The sequence below is a fragment of the Heliangelus exortis genome, chromosome Z (assembly GCF_036169615.1).
Source record: "Heliangelus exortis chromosome Z, bHelExo1.hap1, whole genome shotgun sequence".
NCBI lineage: Eukaryota > Metazoa > Chordata > Aves > Apodiformes > Trochilidae > Heliangelus > Heliangelus exortis.
This window is the reverse complement of record NC_092454.1, coordinates 37,405,877-37,425,214: the sequence shown is the minus strand read 5'-3', so window position 1 is coordinate 37,425,214 and position 19,338 is coordinate 37,405,877. Positions and strand designations below refer to the sequence as shown.

The following is a 19,338-nucleotide window of genomic DNA, read 5'->3' as shown; positions in this document are numbered from 1 at the left end:
TTATATTTACTCATGATTCTTTAGCTTTGAAATCAGGGACTGGTATTTCAGTGCCAGAATAGAGTTATAAATGGCACGAATCCTGTTGTTTAAGATAAAGGGATTGTTTTCAATGTTTTTACTGCCAAAACATTTTTTTTATTATTTATTCCAATGGAAAATATGCGTATTGCATTCCAAAATGTTGACAGTGCTGTACGGATTTAAAAGTTTGTGCACGTTATGATATAGAAACCTTTTTTTACATGGATCAGAGCTGTGAGATTTCCATAGCCTGTTCTATTCAGTCATTAGGGGGCTGACACACACAGCTCTCTCACTCTGGAACAAAAGCTACAAATTATGGAGGAAACCAAACATTTCCACTGATGTCTTTCACATTCTTTTCTGTGCTCCTGTATGGCTCCACAATTGCAGAACTTCTGCCTTTCTAATAAGCACTGATTATTTGGGGGTTGTTTTTTTTTTTCCCTGCTTCTTACCAAACTATGAGTCTACCACAAATTACTGGATCAAAGTTGATCAAATTACTGGATAAAAAATGTGAAGTGTTGCAGTGCTGCCACAACATAGGAGGAGAATGTAAAATTTTTAAACTTTACAACCAACAGTCAAGCTTCTCCCATCGTATCTTCTCCCTTCTTCATTTTGAGTTCTTTCTTACTCCTTAGACCTTAGACTCCTTAGATTAGCAGACCACTTAATTTAGGTATTCCCTAAATGTAATTGCCTCTTGTATTTCTGTTCCTGAAATTCCTCTTATTTGGCCATCCTCTGACTTCTGCAGCATTATCCACTGACTCACTTGCTCACTTTGATCTTTTTTATTACTCCACATCAAGCAGCTTTTCCCCAGAGTTAAACAGGATTATTCATCACAAGAAAAAAAAATGTTTTCCCCTCTCATCTGAACCATTTTGAGTCTTTGAATAACTGACCTCCTTTAATGCTTCATTTTATCAAGCTCTCATTTTTCTTTTCAGGGTAATTTTCTTCTGAAATATTCAGGTAGGCCTAGCTAAATTATATATGCTAACATGTACTCTTGAAGGCACTACCTATTTTGCTTAACCAGACCATGCTTTCAAACAGAAGAGTTTCAGGTTGTTTTCAAAATTGCTTCTGCGGGGCTTTTTTGGTAGGAAAGGGATATAGTTTTTTCTGACTTGCATAATCAAGATGCATGCACACCATCTTTGTGTTCATCAGAGGAGAGATCTGGAGACATAAAAAAAATTTCTGGAGATAGCAGAAAAAAACAAAAATTACTTTGAATGAATTTTAAATCACCATATATTTTCTCCTGGTGTCGTTGTGTGCTATGAATACAATATGTAAAGAAAGCACTCTTGGCTGCTTTCTCTGCTGTCATCAATCCTACCCTGTTTTTTTCCCCTGTTTTCAGCTATCCATTATGTAGTCAGGAGGCACTGTCAATCTGAGGTGTAGAGAATGATTTCGTCACCTCTCATCTCCTTCATGACAGAGGATAAAGTGCCTTTCTGGCCAGGTGTGAACTACATTATCCCAGCTGATTTGGATGTATTAACTCTTTCTAAAAAACATTCCTATGTAATAGAATATTTTAGATATTTTAAATACAGCCTGGTGCCACATAGCTTTTAAAATTAAATCCTGTGCCTTTATACTGGCCTTAACAAAAGAAGCTCTTCCATCTCTGTGGATTTTTCAGAGTAAATCCTGGAAAGGATTGTTGGAAAGGCATTAACAGAGGAACAGAATATGCTTGTAATTGAGAGTAATTTTAATGTCCTGTGATTAATTTTAGAAAATGCTGTTTTAGGCTATTTCAGGTCATTTCTTTTTTTACACTGATTCCCATTCTATGACCTGGAAAATTCACAGTTAATGATTGTGGCTGCTGACTGTACCTATTGCTTGTCGTTCTAGAGGAAGAATCAACATCTTTGGTGTATTGTACAAACCTTTTTTCAGAATAGCAGCTCATAGTGGTGAAGGTTTATCATTTATATATCCATCTAGGCCTGAATAGAAAACTGACACAGCTCTGCTGGCTTAGAGAGGATTCTACAAACAAAATGAACAAAATTTTGTGTTAAGGAATTTCCTACACATCTTTATGAGTTGCTCATCAGGGCACTAGAAAATACTTCTGCCTGTCTTCTGCACATGTTCTGCCATCACCACATCATAGGTCTGCTTCTTCCAGATTAGAAATGTGAACAGCTACTGAGGAACCAGACAGGGGACCAAGTTGTAAAGATCGAGAAATTTCACAATTAGAACCTATAATAATGTATTGCAACATGCTCCCTGTCCTCCTAAGTATCTCAGCTGCCACTTCAGGGGTCATCACACCTATGACAACATTTGCCTACTCTTTGACCACATCTTCTCTTCTCAGCATCTAATTGACATATTCTCTGCATAGCTGGTCCTTTGATTTGGCAGCTGTTATTAAGGAGACCAAATGCACACATCTGTTTACGGATAGTTATGATGTGCATTTCTAAGGTAACCCCGCATTTACATGCATAGAGAATCTGGGAAGCCCTAAACGGAAGTGTAGTATCTATATCTCTGTCTGTGAGTATGGAAATCTCTCTGATATTCCCTGCTCACAGGTGAGAGTGTTGCATGGCTTGGCCTATAGAAGCACGATGTGTCATCAGTGGGAAGGCAGGGTAATAACTGCATGCATCATACTGGGTCAAACTGACCCTGTTGAGCCATAAACTCTGTAGACAAAAGGTAAAAGAAGGGAAAAAAATAATTTACCATACAAGGATAGAACAAGTCCTAAACAGAAAGCAGAGATATTTTAAAACTAATGCTTTTGGTAGAATCTTAGGTCAGATAATCTCTTCCCCCTTGCTCCCCCTACACACTAACCTCACCACTCACCCTGCCTTGCTTTCTATGCTGCTGTAATTTTTTTCTCCATTTCTTTTTTAACTTGCTTTCTACCTGCCCTGCCTGAAAATCAGGTTTCTATCCTGCTGGACTGTAATTATTACTGGCAAGTATCACAGTGTGCTGCAACCATTGTGCTTCCCAAGAAGGTCTGTTTTGGTTCAGTGATTTCCTAGCACATTTTCTCAGGAAGAATTAGAACACAGCTAATGTTGTTTTTTCCCTGGAAGCTAATACTGTTCATACTAAGATACTCCAGTAAAATCTGCAATGAGATAGACTTTCCAGTTTTGGGACTGAATTTTTGTCTGTCCCTGCTTTCAAGGGCAAGCCCCATGCTTTTCATTTAGACCAGTTTTGAGGAGGCAAATGAAAGGCAGTCTTGTGGTACAAGGGTTTGACTGGTGGATCCCAACCACATCCTCCTGAAAGGAGACCAAGAGACCCCATGGTCCTTGCCCAGTTTCCCCCACAACTGGAAATAACTGCTATTTATCTTCTGTACTTTGCAAGTAGATCATTATGCTTAAATCCAAAGGAATCCAGATATTAGAGTTATGTTTAGCAAGAATCTGGATACATATTAACACTCATTTTGCAGCTTGTTGGTACAACCTTTATTGGTGACAGAGGCATTTTCACTTGTCTGTTTCAGCTGTGTTTTTCAACTGAAGATTTAACTTTTTCTTCAGTAAGGGGTTTTAAAATCAATTTCTATTATATTTGTAAGGGAGAGAAGAAAAATGTATTTTAACAAAAAAAAGCTTACTGTTTCAAGTCACAGTTCTCCACTGAGATGCCTCAGGCAATTACCTGAAAAAGTCATTTCAAGCCCCAGCAGTGTGAGCACTGAGGAAAGAAAGGAGGAAGTAAAAAAAAAGACGAAACCCAAAATACCCAAAGTGGTGGCAGAGTAACAGAAAAGTGTTCTTTTAAAATAATTGAGTTTAACAATTGAAACTGCCAGCTTCATGGAAGTAATAACATGGGCCAAATCCCAGGGGGACAAATTTTTTTGTCTTCCTAATACAATTTCATTATGCTCAGAAAAACAGGAAATCGTTTTATAGATGCAGTTTGAATAAGATCAGCACTGATCTTATCTTATTTCCATTGATCATGGGAATAGAGTTTACTGACCCAGATATTTTCCTTTAGCACAGCAGTTTTATATACATCACTGCTCTAGCTTCTGTAGCCCATTCTAACAGGGCTCCAGTCAATGTCCTATATAAGAGCATCAATGGGTGGTTTCTCAATTCACTGCGGTGATTTGTCTACCTGAGTACCCATAATGGACAGTAGCAACGTGTCAGATACATTAATGACTCTTGAAACTAGTTAAGTATATTTCTACTATAAATTTTTTACCTGTTAACTGGAGGAAAACAAATCACCAGGAGAACATGTCTCCAGTAAGACAGACAAATAGGTTGCTTGAGAACCAGAGACACTGAACATTTTTAAGTGTAAAGTCTGCATAAATACTTTAGGATATGCCCCTGTTTCCTCATGCCTCTGACTACGAAAATTAAAAGATGCTGGAAAAAATACAATGTCTCTATAAGTAAAGCAGTAAATCCACATTTTAGGAACGAATTCTGCCTTTTTATAACAGTATTCATAAAATGCATAAACAAAATTTATGCTTTCCTCCAGCAGAGATCACAGGGGGTTTTAGCACAACACATCAGGATCTCATCCAGCAACAAATATTTAATTGTGGTTTTCTGCTTCTCTCAGTGTTTTCCAAAGCTTGTTAGTTTTGTTTTTTTATCCACATTTAAATGTGATGGGAAAAATAGCAGAGGGAAAGCATTTGGCAACGTGTTTCCAATAGAGGTTGTGAGAAAAGGCAGAGGGAATGTGCAGCCCACTTCACTAATGAATCATTCAAGCACAACAGCAGCCTGACATAAAGCTGCATTGGACAAGCAATACAGGTGTGCTTTAGACACACAGAGTTCCTCACAGGCAGCTAGTCTGGCAATGAAAACATAGCAGCCATATTCCTTCAGTCCCGCTGCCTTTTCCATGTGTGTGTATATATATATATGTATGTATATATATATAAATATATATATATTTATATTTTTCTACTTAAATTTCTCTAGATCTCTTAATAATAAAGTGACAGTTACTGTGGAAAGTCTTCTTATTCTAAAGTAATCAAATTACATAGTTTATTTTATTTTTAAGAGAGCAGCAAATCATTTTCCTGGAGTAGGTTTCTTTTTCTCAAGTATGCAAGAAAGATGGATAAAAGAGCAGTTGGAAATTCAGGATTATATGTGGTCCTACAACACATATGAAGTGCTTCCCCTAGTTTTCCTTGGGAGATAAGCTTGCAGTGCTTGCAATTTATGTGGTGCATTATTAAGCTGGGAGTTCACTAATATGTTTCATTTGAGATGTACTTTTTAATTCCTCTGAATTCGTGTTGTTCAGTATTTTCAGTCCCCAGTGTACAGGCTGCTTCACCTTTGGCCTTAAAAAGGGAGAAGGTCATTTTGTCGAGGTGGTGCCAAGTGCAGTGATGTAAACTAGACATTCTCAGCATTAGCTGATCAGCTTTCCAGACTGTGGCACTTCCCATCAGTGCTACCAGGATGCCTGTTGCTGCAAAAATCATGTAGGAAATGGCAAAGTGTTGCAAGGATGTTAGTATTCACTCACATACTGCCGTCACCTTCCAGAGCTGCTAGGACGTCTGCCTAGGTTTTCCTCTTTCCTGATGGGTAAGGGAGGAAGGTTTTCTCTTCCTTCTGCCTTCTGACCCACATGCCTGGCTGCTAACCCCTGTGGCACAGTTCATCATCTGTGGCACGTGAAGCACATCATGAACATGTACAGCAGAGGAACTGATCTCATCAGCTCACATTTTTATTGTGCTTTGAGATGAGACATGCATAGAAATGTGTGTTTCTACCCACATTACCTGTGCTGTACAGGTCATAGCAGCAGACTAAATGCACTGCAGTGAAAGCTTCCCTGCCAGCCATTGAGCAGATAAGAACACGATTTGGCAAAACATCAGGAAAACATTGGGAAACATTTCTTTACAAAGAGGGTGATCAAACCCTGGAACAAGTCTCCTAGAGAGGTGGTCGATTCCCCACACTTCTCAGTGTTTAAGAGGCATTTGGATTATGCTTTTAATAACACAGAATCATAGAATCATAGAATTGACTGGGTTGGAAGGGACCTCAGAAATCATCAAGTCCAACCCTTGATCCACTACCGCTGCAGTTACCAGACCATGGCACTGAGTGCCACATCCAGTCTCTTTTTAGATATCTCCAGGGATGAAGAATCCACCACTTCCCAGGGCAGCCCATTCCAATGTCTGATCACCCTCTCAGTAAAGAAATTCTTTCTAATGTCCAACCTAAACCTCCCCCAGCACAACTTGAGACCGTGCCCTCTTGTCTTGCTGAGAGTTGCCTGGGAAAAGAGACCAACCCCCACCTGGCTACCCCCTCCTTTCAGGGAGTTGTAGAGAGTGATGAGGTCTCTTCTGAGCCTCCTCTTCTCCAGGCTGAACAGCCCCAGCTCCCTCAGCCTCTCCTCATAGGATCTGTGCTCGAGTCCCTTCACCAGCCTAGTTGCCCTCCTTTGGACCTGCTCCAGGACCTCGACATCCTTGGTCACATTTAAAGTGGTCAGGCAGTTTGACTAGGTGATTGTTGTAGATCCTTTCCAACTGGAACTCTTCTGTTCTATTATTCATTCATTCAAGTTGTGGTATGAAGATAGACATCAAACGGCTTGCCAGAAACATCTGTAGATTCCACAGGGAGAGATAAAATGGATCACTGAAGTATGATTTTCATTATTTATGTTTTATCTCAGGAACACTTAGAAGGGTCAAACTAAGCCTAAATTGAAAATAGTCTATTTTAACTGGGGACAACTCCCCCAAAAAATGCTTTCTCACATTTATTGTTCCAGTCATCATCTAAATCAACTGACTAATGCAGCTAGGCTAGCTTCCTATCACTTCATCCAGTTTGCCTTTTTAGTTTCTGCCATGCTGTACTACTGTCACTGATGTCCAAGTCTCTTAACTCCCTTTGAAACCCTTAGAGCTCCCTGGTCAAGCAGAAGTAGAATAGGAGCTACCAGAGGGCTCCAATGGATTTCTGTGGATCCAGTCTGCAGGACTCTTTCAGCTGGCAAACTGAGTCTTGTTACGAAAGTGTTATCTGAGCCTTAATCACTTTATGTATCTCCTTTCCACTGTTCTTTGTGGCCTGTTGTTTGCTGACCTCCATCCCAGATAGTGCTGCATTTCAGTGGTGCTGTATGAGTAGGAATTTAGGAATGTGGGGGACAATATATGCTACTGAATATGAATGTAAAATATCTTTATGCAACTCCTAATTGAAGGTACCAACTAATTAAAAAAAAAAAGCAGTCTGTTCTGACAAATGGGAAAAAAAAAAACAAACCAACAGATATTCACAATGAAATGATGACAGGTTTTATTAGTAAGGGAAAGGCACTAATGTAGAGTTGCATTCTTGGTTCCTTGAGAAGAAGCAGAGGCCCAAGAACAGCTATTGCCATGAAAATAAAAAGGGCAAAGGGATTTACACTCCCATATGTTTCAGTGCAGTTTTAACCAAGAGTGAAACTGTCTTGAAATAACAGCTCCACAATATTCTTATTCTTCATTAACTGTGTATTTCACCTTATTGTCTCAAAGTTTATGTCTTAGAGTGTCACTGACAATACCTGGCTAAAGACTTTGCTGGACCTGTTAGAATACTAGTTTTTAGATTATTTATTGAACTTCCTGCTATGCAAAATGAGGTTGACTGGGGTGCTACTTTGGATCAGAAATATATATATTCAATGCTGCATGACATAAATTACATGCACAACCAATAATTCACCTAATTCTTCCAAGTAATGTAATTGAGAAAACTTAATCTCATATTAATCTGAGAAAATTCCTTCATCTCTAATTTCATCCTGTATAACTGAAGACTTTCCTTCCATATGCTAATAAATACAATTTCTATCTTTATCAAATTTTATGTCATGAAGAATAGTGTGTGTTAATCCTACCTAATAAAATTCTTATAAAATGTATAAAGTAATATCATCTTGTAGCTGTCAAGAGATTGGGAGATCTAAATAATTCTGCCCTGACTTAATTTAGGTTTTAAAAAATTACCCTGGTTTCAATAAATGTATTGTCTTTTAATATTTCAGATCACTGTATTTCGCATGGGATCAGAAGGACACCAGGATATTGATTTAGCTATCCTGACAGCATTACTAAAAGGTAATGGACTTTTACTCCACAGTGAATCTGAATCAGTCCAAAATAACTCTGTGACTTGCCTGTGTTGAAACCTGCGTTTGTTGAAAATATCTACTGTACTGAGATGAATTTGTGCTGTGAAACTGAAGTATACTTCTTGCTCTAAGTGCCATATACGAATCCAGTGTTTTCTTTAATGTTTAAATAGCTACTGTTTTTCCTTTCTGAATGCATCACAAGGAACACCAGTGCTGACCCACCCACACTGGTTACTTGAGCAGATGAGTACCCACAAGACAGTCAAAGGGCTTCTCAGATACAGGCTGTGGTGGTGGTTAGGAGAAGCCTCCAGAAGGAGGTTATCTCGCTTCAGATGAAATTGGCACTGTTGTCAAAGTAAAATCCTATCTGTAGTCACCCTAGGAAGGTCTGAGAACTGGGTGAGATTCCTTCCAGCCTCCACTGGTAGAGCTTAGGCTCAGCTACTGAGCAGTAGTAGGGGTTTTAATCTGAAATTTAGCAGGACACCAGACCTTTCTAAGCCATTGCTTGTTACATTTACACTCTTAAAGGATTGTCTTACAATAGATATGCTGTGGCTACACTGCATTATAAACCCTGGCCTTGCAAACACACTGTTTACCTTGGCTCCCTCCAAAATATATTATAAGGTCATTTAATAGCTGCTTTCAAATAAAAAAACAAGTGAGATTTTAAAGCCTCTCAATTACATGTACTTACCTGATGAAGGATTAGTCATCTAAGCAAGGGCTGGGAGGTTCTCACCCTCCATTTTTATGGTATTCCCCCAAGTGAGATTTTCACAAACTCATGGACCAATCACTATGATCATCTTGCTGCTGTCTGGACTGTTTTGTGCTGTGTAACACAGTCTATATTGATTTCAAAAACAGAGAGTGAGGCATTCCAAACAATTGTAAAGAGCAATCTGAGAAACATTTGGTAATCAATTTTGAAAGGTGACTGGTGAAAGTTAGGCTTCATGAGGCTCTTCAGCAGTTGTCCTCACACTGCTGCTGTCCCCACACCTGAATAATAAGCTACATAATGCCATATGGCAGATCTGAGTTTTAGGTCTGCGTCATAAAAAAAATATTTATAGATTTACTGGGTATATGGGAATTACTCTTGCTTGTTCCAGAGCTCAGTTCTCTTCTCAGTTTCTTCTCATGCTGGCTTGCAAAAGGTGTATGAAGAGAAATGGGAGAAGGCCTGAGTAACTTTTACCTAGTAACCAAAATTTTATTTTATCTTTTACACAGTAATTAATAGAATTTCAAAACTGTTACTTCAAACATTTAAAACAAAAGTCTGAACAGGAAGAGTAAACAAGTACAGGCCACTTCTAAAGTGTGATTCCAAGCTAATAGCTACCAGCCAAGGAAATAAGTTGGAATTATTTTGTTCCAGTACCTTGATTTTGTTATCTTCATTGTAGCATTTTCTCCACTTTTTTTGTTCATTTCAATCAAGATGCCAGTAGTTTGTCCTGCAGGTGACATGGCCATTTTGCTGCTACAATGAGGTAGCAAGTTTTTGCCTTCTGCATAATTAAATCTCAAGGGACTTAGGATATCTTCATACAGAAACCATATAAATCAAAGGGAAGAAATGAAAGAGAAATAAATTCAAAGCAAATGCTAAGAATTGCACCCATCACCAAATTCCTCTTTTCTTTCCTTAAGAAATAATTTAACTGCAGATTTCATTTGTATCTTAGACATAACTGAAACCTTCGTTATCCTCAGTATAAAGTGTAATCTCTTCACATTATTTCTTAAGACAATCACTGAAACAACTGCTCTAAATTTCTAATAGTAAGATACAGTTTGTATTAAAGTTTTGATTCTGCTCTTCACATTTTTATTTCCAACATAAAACTCATAACATATATCCCTGGTGTCTTTTACCACCATGAAAGCTGCCTTTTGGAAGCAGAAGAAAATAAATCATAGGTCTTGAAGGGATTGTTTTCTGTTTGAAAAGCTCTAGTGCAGTACTTACATGAGCAACTGTACTATGGTTGCTGTCCACATACATGAGTAGTTGACTCTGATCCGGAATATATATTTTGTAAGTGTCCAATTGATACTTAGTAAAATAAAATTACCTTCCCTCTTCCTCGTAGTAGTTAAAGACATTAGTGTGAACTTTCATTAGTTTAGAATGTGCCTGGATCTGTCTAAGTACTTTTGACATCTGCTTCCATGCTTGCCTGACAATCTTGATTTGGTAATCTGCTGGTGCCAGCAGCACTTGGGTCTTGCTCAAGAGCCAGAGGAACTAAAACATCATCTTGCCTGCTCATCAACACTTTCTGATTATAAAGGTACTCAAAAGAAGACTAAATTTATCAAATGTGTCTCGCGATTCTGAGCTTTCCAATCACAAGAAATGAAACCCCATGTAACTTTTTAATCAACATGTGCAAATATGAAATCTCTTGTCTGAGGCAAGACAGTTGTCTTTACCATTCCCTGTCTTTGTACAGAGGTTCCGGTGCACCCTGAAAGAAATGCAGCCTTTCTGTAAAGGTGCTCCATCAGGCTGATGGATAGTTGGGTCTCTTAAAATCAAGAATTTGAAGGTAGCAATGCTTAACCCTCTGTTATACTCATTTACTAGTACATAGATATGAAGATTGGACCCCAAATATCTTGAGACTTCTAAGTTTAGATTCAGGAATGAACCTCTTTCACCTCGTAAGCACTGTGTAAAAAGCAGTAAGAGAAAAGCATGAAACAGGTGAGTGATTATTGATTGCTCTTCTCAGTCTCACCAATGAGGATTTTGCAGCTCTTACTAGCCAATATTCAAGGTGCACACTAGCTGATTACCCATCCCTGCCTGGTGTGAGTGATTTAATAGTAGGAGGAGGACAGGACTGGGAAACCTGAAGTATCATTTCCTGCTTGGTGTGTAAGATCTGCAATGAGCTAGTCTCTTTTTGCAGTGCACATCAGGCACACAGCCAATGCAGGAATTCTTCTAATCAGGGTATTCCACAATGTCCAAACCGTACACTGAATATGTGTGTTTCCAGATTATTTCCTGGTTTGTTTTCATGAGGGACTTGTTTAATCTTGTCAGAATATCTATCTTTCTTGGAAGTGATCTCCAATAAACTAGGGAATGGCATCCAAACTGGTTATCACTTTACACTGCATGGATGTCACAACAGCATATGGCTTTTTTTTTTTTAAATCAAGAGACATGCAAATGTGGGAAGTAAATTTGCAGTTTCTTGAAGTTGTAGCAAGTAAATTCATTGATACAGTTTAACTGTGTTCTCTTAACTTGAACAGTTGGGAACTCAAACAGTAATGGATTTTGTGCTTTTGCAGCTGCTAATTGAGCAAAAGGGATATGACAGCAAAGTTAAAGGCAGCATATGGAGGTGTTCTAAAGTATAACTTTTTCTGAGTGTTATCAGAGTTCACAAAGCTGTTGCAGTGTCTGCAGCATACGAGCAGCACCATCCATGTTTCAGCTGGTGTCTCAGAAGCCTTGCTACCACAATTGCTAGTATTCAGAAAAGGTTGCTGTGTGCCATAAACATATTAAAGTATTACTAACATGTAGCCTTCTGAGATAAGCCATGTTGGGCTAATGAAGGTCTAATGTCCCTGCATACTTTCCAGCCTGTGAGTAAATCACGACTCATGCTTATTGAACAGCTGTCACAGAGTATCATATGGTCCTGGAAGACAGGGTGATGGTGGCCGACTGTAAAATCACTGACACAGAAGGATACCAGAGTTAGGACAGATATTTAGTTACTGCCTTATAGCTGTTGTTCCTATCAGCTTTGTTAGTGTCAATTCATTTGCTGAATGCCAGTAAGATGCTCGAAGAAAATTCAGTAGCAAAACTGACTTTTTAAGAAAGAGCTGCTGAAACAGAAGGTAATGTAAGACCTGCTGAGATGCAGAGCAGAAAATTAATTGAGGTTGCTGTTTTCCCTCATCTAGCTCCTTTCTTTATGATTCAAAGAGGACACTGACATGATTAAAAGCACTGTAGAAATTATTATCCAACAGCCAGTTCTGTCTAGGTAGAGAAGTTTTGTATATTTTCAGCTTTCCATATTCCTGAGCATTGAATTTTATAGACTATCCCAGGGGAATCCTTTTGAGGTTTACATTGATCACAGTAAACTTCAGTCAATGTATTAAAGACTGTAGTCTATCTTTTCAGTAATCTGGGATCCTGCAAGGGCAAACACTCGTTGTCTGGAAATGTTACTCTGGCTCACCTATCATGCAGAGTCAGCTTTATGGCACCAGGCTTTATCATCAAGGAGTATTGTGGTTCTGGTGCAGTATCTTGGGCAGACAATCTGACTTTTTAGCAAAATAATCTATGCAAGATATCCAGGCACTCCTGGATGTCTGCAGAACAGCAGAAAGTTAACATGTGCAGAAACTAACTGCTATCTGAAATCTCTTTCATCCAATTACAGACGATCCTTGCTTTGTCTATCTATATCCAGAAAACTGCAGACTGAAGTAATACATTGTGAAATAAATGCACTGCATCTCAAATGAAGGTTTTCATCTGCGATAAAGTGAAAGGAGGGAAGAATCTCACTGTAGACATTGCTCATATTACCTTAAAACATTCTTTTGAGGAACAGAATTTCTTTTGACACCAGGATACTGAGCAAATATTACACAGACATCAGTCATGTTGCTTAAAACACTATTTAAAGAAGTAATTATACTACGGTAGTTAAATAATACCACACAGCTGAGCAGAGAATCTTTGCATGAGACAGGATGAAAAAGAGACGTATGCTGAGGAAATGCTGTTTTCTCACTATTGGCAGTATTAAGGGCCTAAAAAGTGGTTCCATTGTGACCTGCGTAGTGAGTTGATGAAAGCAGTGAGTTATTAACTCTACCTTATGTTTTGATTTGTGTACTTGCTAGTGATGATAATGCACAAGATGAATCCTTAGGAAGTGATTCTTCTTTCTGGCTCAAATCCATGATCTCTGGCACCAAATGCAATCAAAAGGTATTGAAAGAAGGCATTATCTTAAGAATCACAGAACCACAGAAAGTTAGGAGTTGGAAGGGACCTCAAAGGATCATGGAGTCTAGCCCACTTGGCAGAGCAGTAGCACCTAAAGTAGGTCACAGAGAAATACACCCAGGCAAGCTCTGAATGTCTCCAGAGAAGGAGACTCCACAACCTCACTGGGCAGCCTGTTCCAGTGCTCCGTCACTCTCACTGTGAAAATCTTTTCCTTTTGTTTAAAGGGAAACTCCTGTGCTCCAAATTGCACCCATTTCTTCTTGTCCTGGTGTTGGACATCGCTGAGAAGAGCCTGGCTCCATCCTCCTGCCACTTGCCCTTTACATATTTATAAACACTAATGAAGTCACCTCTCAGTCTCCTCCAAGTTGAAGAGACCCAGCTCACTCAGACTTTTCTCATAAGGGAAATATTCCACTCCCTTCATCATCTTGGTCACTCTGCACTGGACTCTTTCAAGCAGTTCCCTGTTCTTCTTGAACTGAGCAGCCCAGAACTGGACACAATATTCCAGACGCGGCCTCACCAGGGCAGAGTAGAGGGGCAGGAGTGCCTCTCTTGACCTTCTAGTCACCCTCCTTTTAATATGTCTAGGATAGCATTGGCCTGTTCAGCCCTCCTCACATTTGTTCTAGGGAGTTTTTCTAGTACTAGTGGAATTAGTCTTCTTAATACTGGATAAAATTCCACCTGAAATAGCCTGAACAGTTTCTTTTGCTTTTGAGTCAAAAGTCGTAAGTTCATCCTGGAGTAAAATCAATTAAACAATATCCACAGCCCATTTGCTGCTCTCTACAAACTTTTATAGCTTTTATTTTCCTTGCCCTCTTATATAACAAGAGTGTAATCCACATTCACCTGAAAATCACATAGGTCCAGCAACTAACCTCACTCTGGAAGTAGTCATCCTGCTACACGTCAGAAACCTGGCATGCCAACATGTACTACCCAGTCTGCCCTAGCTGATGGACCAGTTTGGACCTGCAGTACAGAACCCCCTTGAGAAACCATGTAATTCCTTCAACTACCAAATGCCTAGACTGCTCTGCAAAACAATGAAATGAGCAAACACTGAGAAGTGCACAATTTCTAGGACTGCACATATACCCACAGGAAAACTTGTCCGATGCTGTCAGCCTTATACACCATGGAGGGAGGTGGTGACAGAGGCTGGCCCATGGCTTTTCCCACTATTCATTATTTGGAGCCATAAGCATGCTCAAAAACAATCCAGTTCTGATGAGCTGCCCCTGGGTTTTGGAGTTCACCCACGTATCCCTTCCACTGATCACCACACAGTCTGCCTGAGCACCCGCTGAAGCTCTCTCTTCTCCTGCAGGCACAGGGATGAGGAGTAGATCCAGTGACATTTTGAGAGGATCTGTTGTTTGCTTTAGAAAGGGAAGAACACTATTTGCTCTCTCTGCTTAATTTATACTATCATACCCACTGTAGTTAGGTTTCTTTCTGGTTTTATATATAAAACTGTATAGACATTTTTGCCCTTCCTAAAGGTAAACATTTTCTGTTCTTGAATGCTGGGTATTGTTTGTGTAAGAAACTCAGAAAGGTTCAGATGCTATTGGCAACTTCATCAGGTCTCTTGTGAGAGCTTTTTTCTGTGTCGTATCATGTAAAAATGAGAGGCTGTGTTTTACACAAAGGAGTGTTCCTGTTACTACTTAGACACAGAAAGGTCTACTGGTTTCACTGTTTTTTCCTCTTTTCTTCATTTCTAGCATTCTCCTTCTTCATCATCTACCTTTTTAGCAGAGTTCATTTCTGTAATAATATGAAAGTGATCTGGATGATCACAAATTACAGCCTCCCAAATAACTGATTTATATATAGCCAAGTATTTGATGAAGTTCATGGCAGTGAATTGATTGCAAAGTTGAGAATTCTAAAACTAAACTTCAGGCTAAGCCTCCTGAAAGTCTGATGATCTGATCCTTCACAGAGAATTCCAACAGCCAGAGTGTTATGCTTTATGTTTCCTGAGCCTCCAGTTTCAGAGTCCACTTTCAGTTGGAGCAGTACATGATTTTGAATAGTACAGAAATGAGGACATAAATGTTTTGAGGTAATGAGAAGCTCCTGTTTGCCCCCACTCCACAATATCAGTATAAGAATTAATACAGACAAGAAAACAGTGAAGGTATGAGACATTTAAAAAATTATCCTGAATTCTTCAAAGATAAACTTTTTTATAATCGTTTAATCACTGAAACCAGCTATGTCTTTGATCAGTTCATCTGGGCCTGTTCTCCTTGTGACATGGAAGCACAAATACTGTTTCATTATAACAAATTGGTAACCACAAAATCCTTAGAGATATATCTTAAAAGCACAGCAGAGCAGGAATGTCATACAGCATCCATTAAGACTACAAGGAAAAGCACACCATCCCTTTCAAGAAACAAATAGCTCCAAACTCACCTTATCATCTTCAGATTTTCTTATTTAATTTGAATATAATGTGCCATGACATCAGCTTTGTAACAGGCTTGCTTAAATGGATATTGCATGCGTGAAGGGGAAATTTATCCCACTAAGACCCCTCAGTACAAACAGAAATTCCTATGTTTGTACATTATCTCCACCTTATCAGGTGGGACTGCATAAAAGATGTAGATAAAATGCATGACTTGAAATTAGTGGGGTCTGTGTGAGCTGAACCTGCTTATAATTGCCAGAGGCATGTCTGTGTGTATGCTTGCGCTAGTATGCATACGTCTGCCTGCATGCATGTTCCTGCAGCTGGACCGGTATCCCTCCTGGCTTCTGCTCTTGCCTCCTGTCCCTGAGGACAAAAACCAGTTCACTTCTCAGCAAGCTGCATCTGCTGATATCATGTGTACCTACGGTATTTTTCAAGGGGAAACTGAGTAAAGAAATATTTGTAAGACAATCTGAGAACCGTAGATTCAGATTGGATAACAAGTATTTTACTACAGGAATAAAACGTGAGGTTTCAAAGAATGACTCTGAAGTATATCTTATTTCTTTTTCTCCTTCTCCCTGCATCCCTGCCTGTGTACACAGGAGCGAACGCGTCTGCTCCCGACCAGCTGAGCCTCGCGTTAGCGTGGAACAGAGTAGACATCGCCCGCAGCCAGATCTTTATTTATGGGCAGCAGTGGCCGGTACAGTATATATACAGCATCTTCTCCTGAAAGCAACTCAAACCCTACACAACACTGAATCCATTCTGTTGTCTGTGGTGCATTAAGTGCAGTTTAAAATATACTGAGTCATCCTCTCATCCAAACACCACGTTCCTGTGTGCAGCTAGCTGAAGGCAGGCAGGGTTTAAAGATGTTATGTTCCTTGTTCAAGGAAATGGTGACATCTAGCTGCTTATGGCCATATTACAATGTTAGGTTATAAATTAAAGAAAAGGCAAAACTTTCTGCTCTTTAAGCAATATGCTTTTATATACAAATACTGTATCTGACAATGGTTGGATGTCAAATGACACACGGTCATTTGCTGCACAAATGTTGGAGGTCATTGAGTGGACCGAGAGCTGATCAGCAATGTTAACTCAGAAATGCTGTGGCTCCACACCTGAGCTGGTGTTAGTTTTGTGTCCTCTGCATCAATCTGACTGCTTCATGTCTGCCCCATCCTATGCCCTATCTGCCTGCTTTGGGGACACGGTGGGCAGAGCTTCTCTGCAGGAGTGGAAGGGCTGCGAATAGAGGGGTTGCTGCACTCCATGCAGTGCAGAGGAGGAACAGTCAGATTACAACTTGTGCTGCTGTTTTGACATTGGTTGAAGTCACTCAGAAAAGAACACAAGGACTCTGTCTCTGCCTGTAGCTCCTTAAAGCCCACCATATCTTCATTTGGAAGACATAAATGGATCATGATTGTTGTCACATTTGTTTAGTCACAAAAATTCGTATGATGTCATTACATGACCATTTACAATGCCTCAAGGAAAAATTAAAAGAAACAGAAAAGCTTCTGTTTGTTATATATTGCTTTAAAGGTAGCTTCTAGGGCTTGCTGTCCTTTAAAGTAGTTTCAAAAATCCTTGCCTTTCCAGTTATGGAGTGAATGGAGCAATTTAGCTTGTCTTCAATTCTGGGCATAAGCATACATCAAAACATACAGGGATTTCAATGGTTCTAAACTGTCCTTATTATCTCTCTGTCACAGCTCTGCAGAAAAAAATTTGCATAAATGCTGCAAGCTGAAATCATTCTGAAAGCTAAAAGCTAGTTGTATAAGATTGTTCATCATCCTTCTAGCTTCCTCCAACATGCAACAGATAGAAACAGAGAGGTCTGGAATAAGAAGACCTCTTGTATTTGACCCACTTATGGAATTCTAATTTTGAAGCTATTTCTGTTTCTTGGGTGTCAAAAGTTGCCATACCATGAAAGAAAAAAGCTAGTAAAGACAGAAAAGTAACTGTGTGTGCACATAACAAAAATACCCAATATAATTAAAATGTTGGTCAGAAATGGGAGAAATAAAGATGAGAAGGTGAATAGCGATGAGGTTTGATCATAATTTTCCTGGGCCCTAATGAGGTTTTCCTAGAGTATGTTAATCATAACACGCTGACACTTGTTTTTGAAATGCTGCCCTGAATCAGAGGAGCCAATACAGATTAAAACTGTGATTATTCTCTTTTAAGCTTAGCAGAGCAGAATTTTGTCAGACACAGCAGGGGCTTGTTCCTGGGTGACTGAACAGCCTGTGACCCCCAGGAACAGCCTGAATTAATTGCTTACTTTTCAGGTGGGCTCCCTTGAGCAAGCAATGCTGGATGCACTGGTGTTGGACAGAGTGGATTTTGTGAAATTGCTTATAGAAAATGGAGTAAGCATGCATCGTTTTCTCACCATCTCCCGGCTAGAGGAATTGTACAATACGGTATGGCCAACCTTAGGCAAATTTTTTCTATCTGTATTCATTATTCTCAGTTCCCACTCATATTACAGTGATGTGATGATGCACAAGGCAGCCAACAGCTGCTGCAGAAATTTTCTGTTAGAAGTCAACATTGTCTCTTAGCTTTGTCTCTCATACAATTAAGTACTTTTTGCCTTGCCCACCTAATCCGCTGTACGAATATTTGTAAAACACAGGTTAAACCCCATACAGTATCAGCTGATTTATGGTTATTGTAATACCAATGTGACAGACTTGAGCTCTAGGCAGAGTGCACTGCTTGGTGAGTTAGGAGCTGTAGGATGGTGTTATATGGCTCCTGACAGCTTAAGTCCTAATGGTTTGAGAAAAATCTTGGAACAGTTAAACAAGCTAAGCTGTTAGAAAACAAGTAGAAACAAACTTCTTGGGATGATATTCTGAATTTAAAGGTGAAATCTGATTATTTCAGGAGGTCAGTGAAGGACTTCCCCCTCTCTCCACCATATGTTCCAAAAAATGGTACTTTTTACTTTTAAAAGCCTTTTGACAAGTTTTGTATCTTTGCCCTTAAAATGAGCATAAAATGGCAGTTTCAATTGCTTCTGAGTTCTCAATTGCAAAACACATTCCAGCATTATCATTAATGCTGAGAGATTAGAGAAACTAGTAATTTCAAATTTTTAAGTGGTATTGAAAAAATCTTAAAGCATTGTCTAGTTCTTAGGATTGGTAGTGCTGTCATTGGAGGCAAGTTGTGATACAGTGCATAGTTCTTTTCAATAAGGTTTTTTGTTTTCTGCCAGTATTTTTCAAAGCTCTGCCTTCATAAACTGTCATCCTGGGAATCATGTGTGATTCCTTCCAGCCTCCACTGGTAGAGCTTAGGCTCAGCTACTGAGCAGTAGTAGGGGTTTTAATCTGAAATTTAGCAGGACACCAGACCTTTCTAAGCCATTGCTTGTTACATTTACACTCTTAAAGGATTGTCTTACAATAGATATGCTGTGGCTACACTGCATTATAAACCCTGGCCTTGCAAACACACTGTTTACCTTGGCTCCCTCCAAAATATATTATAAGGTCATTTAATAGCTGCTTTCAAATAAAAAAACAAGTGAGATTTTAAAGCCTCTCAATTACATGTACTTACCTGATGAAGGATTAGTCATCTAAGCAAGGGCCGGGAGGTTCTCACCCTCCATTTTTATGGTATTCCCCCA

General features: G+C 39.3%; 1 protein-coding gene across 5 annotated transcripts in view; it reads left to right on the top strand.

Annotated features, from left to right (window-relative positions):
- The window catches only part of TRPM3 (transient receptor potential cation channel subfamily M member 3), a 352,377-nt gene that overhangs the window by 276,927 nt on the left and 56,112 nt on the right, over window positions 1-19,338 (top strand). For all 5 annotated transcript variants that reach the window (XM_071730914.1, XM_071730915.1, XM_071730911.1 and 2 more), the window contains 3 exons: window positions 8,116-8,188; window positions 16,274-16,374; window positions 17,984-18,118. In XM_071730914.1, coding sequence (XP_071587015.1) covers window positions 8,116-8,188; window positions 16,274-16,374; window positions 17,984-18,118 — 309 coding nt within the window. The remainder of the gene's footprint in view (window positions 1-8,115; window positions 8,189-16,273; window positions 16,375-17,983; window positions 18,119-19,338) is intronic.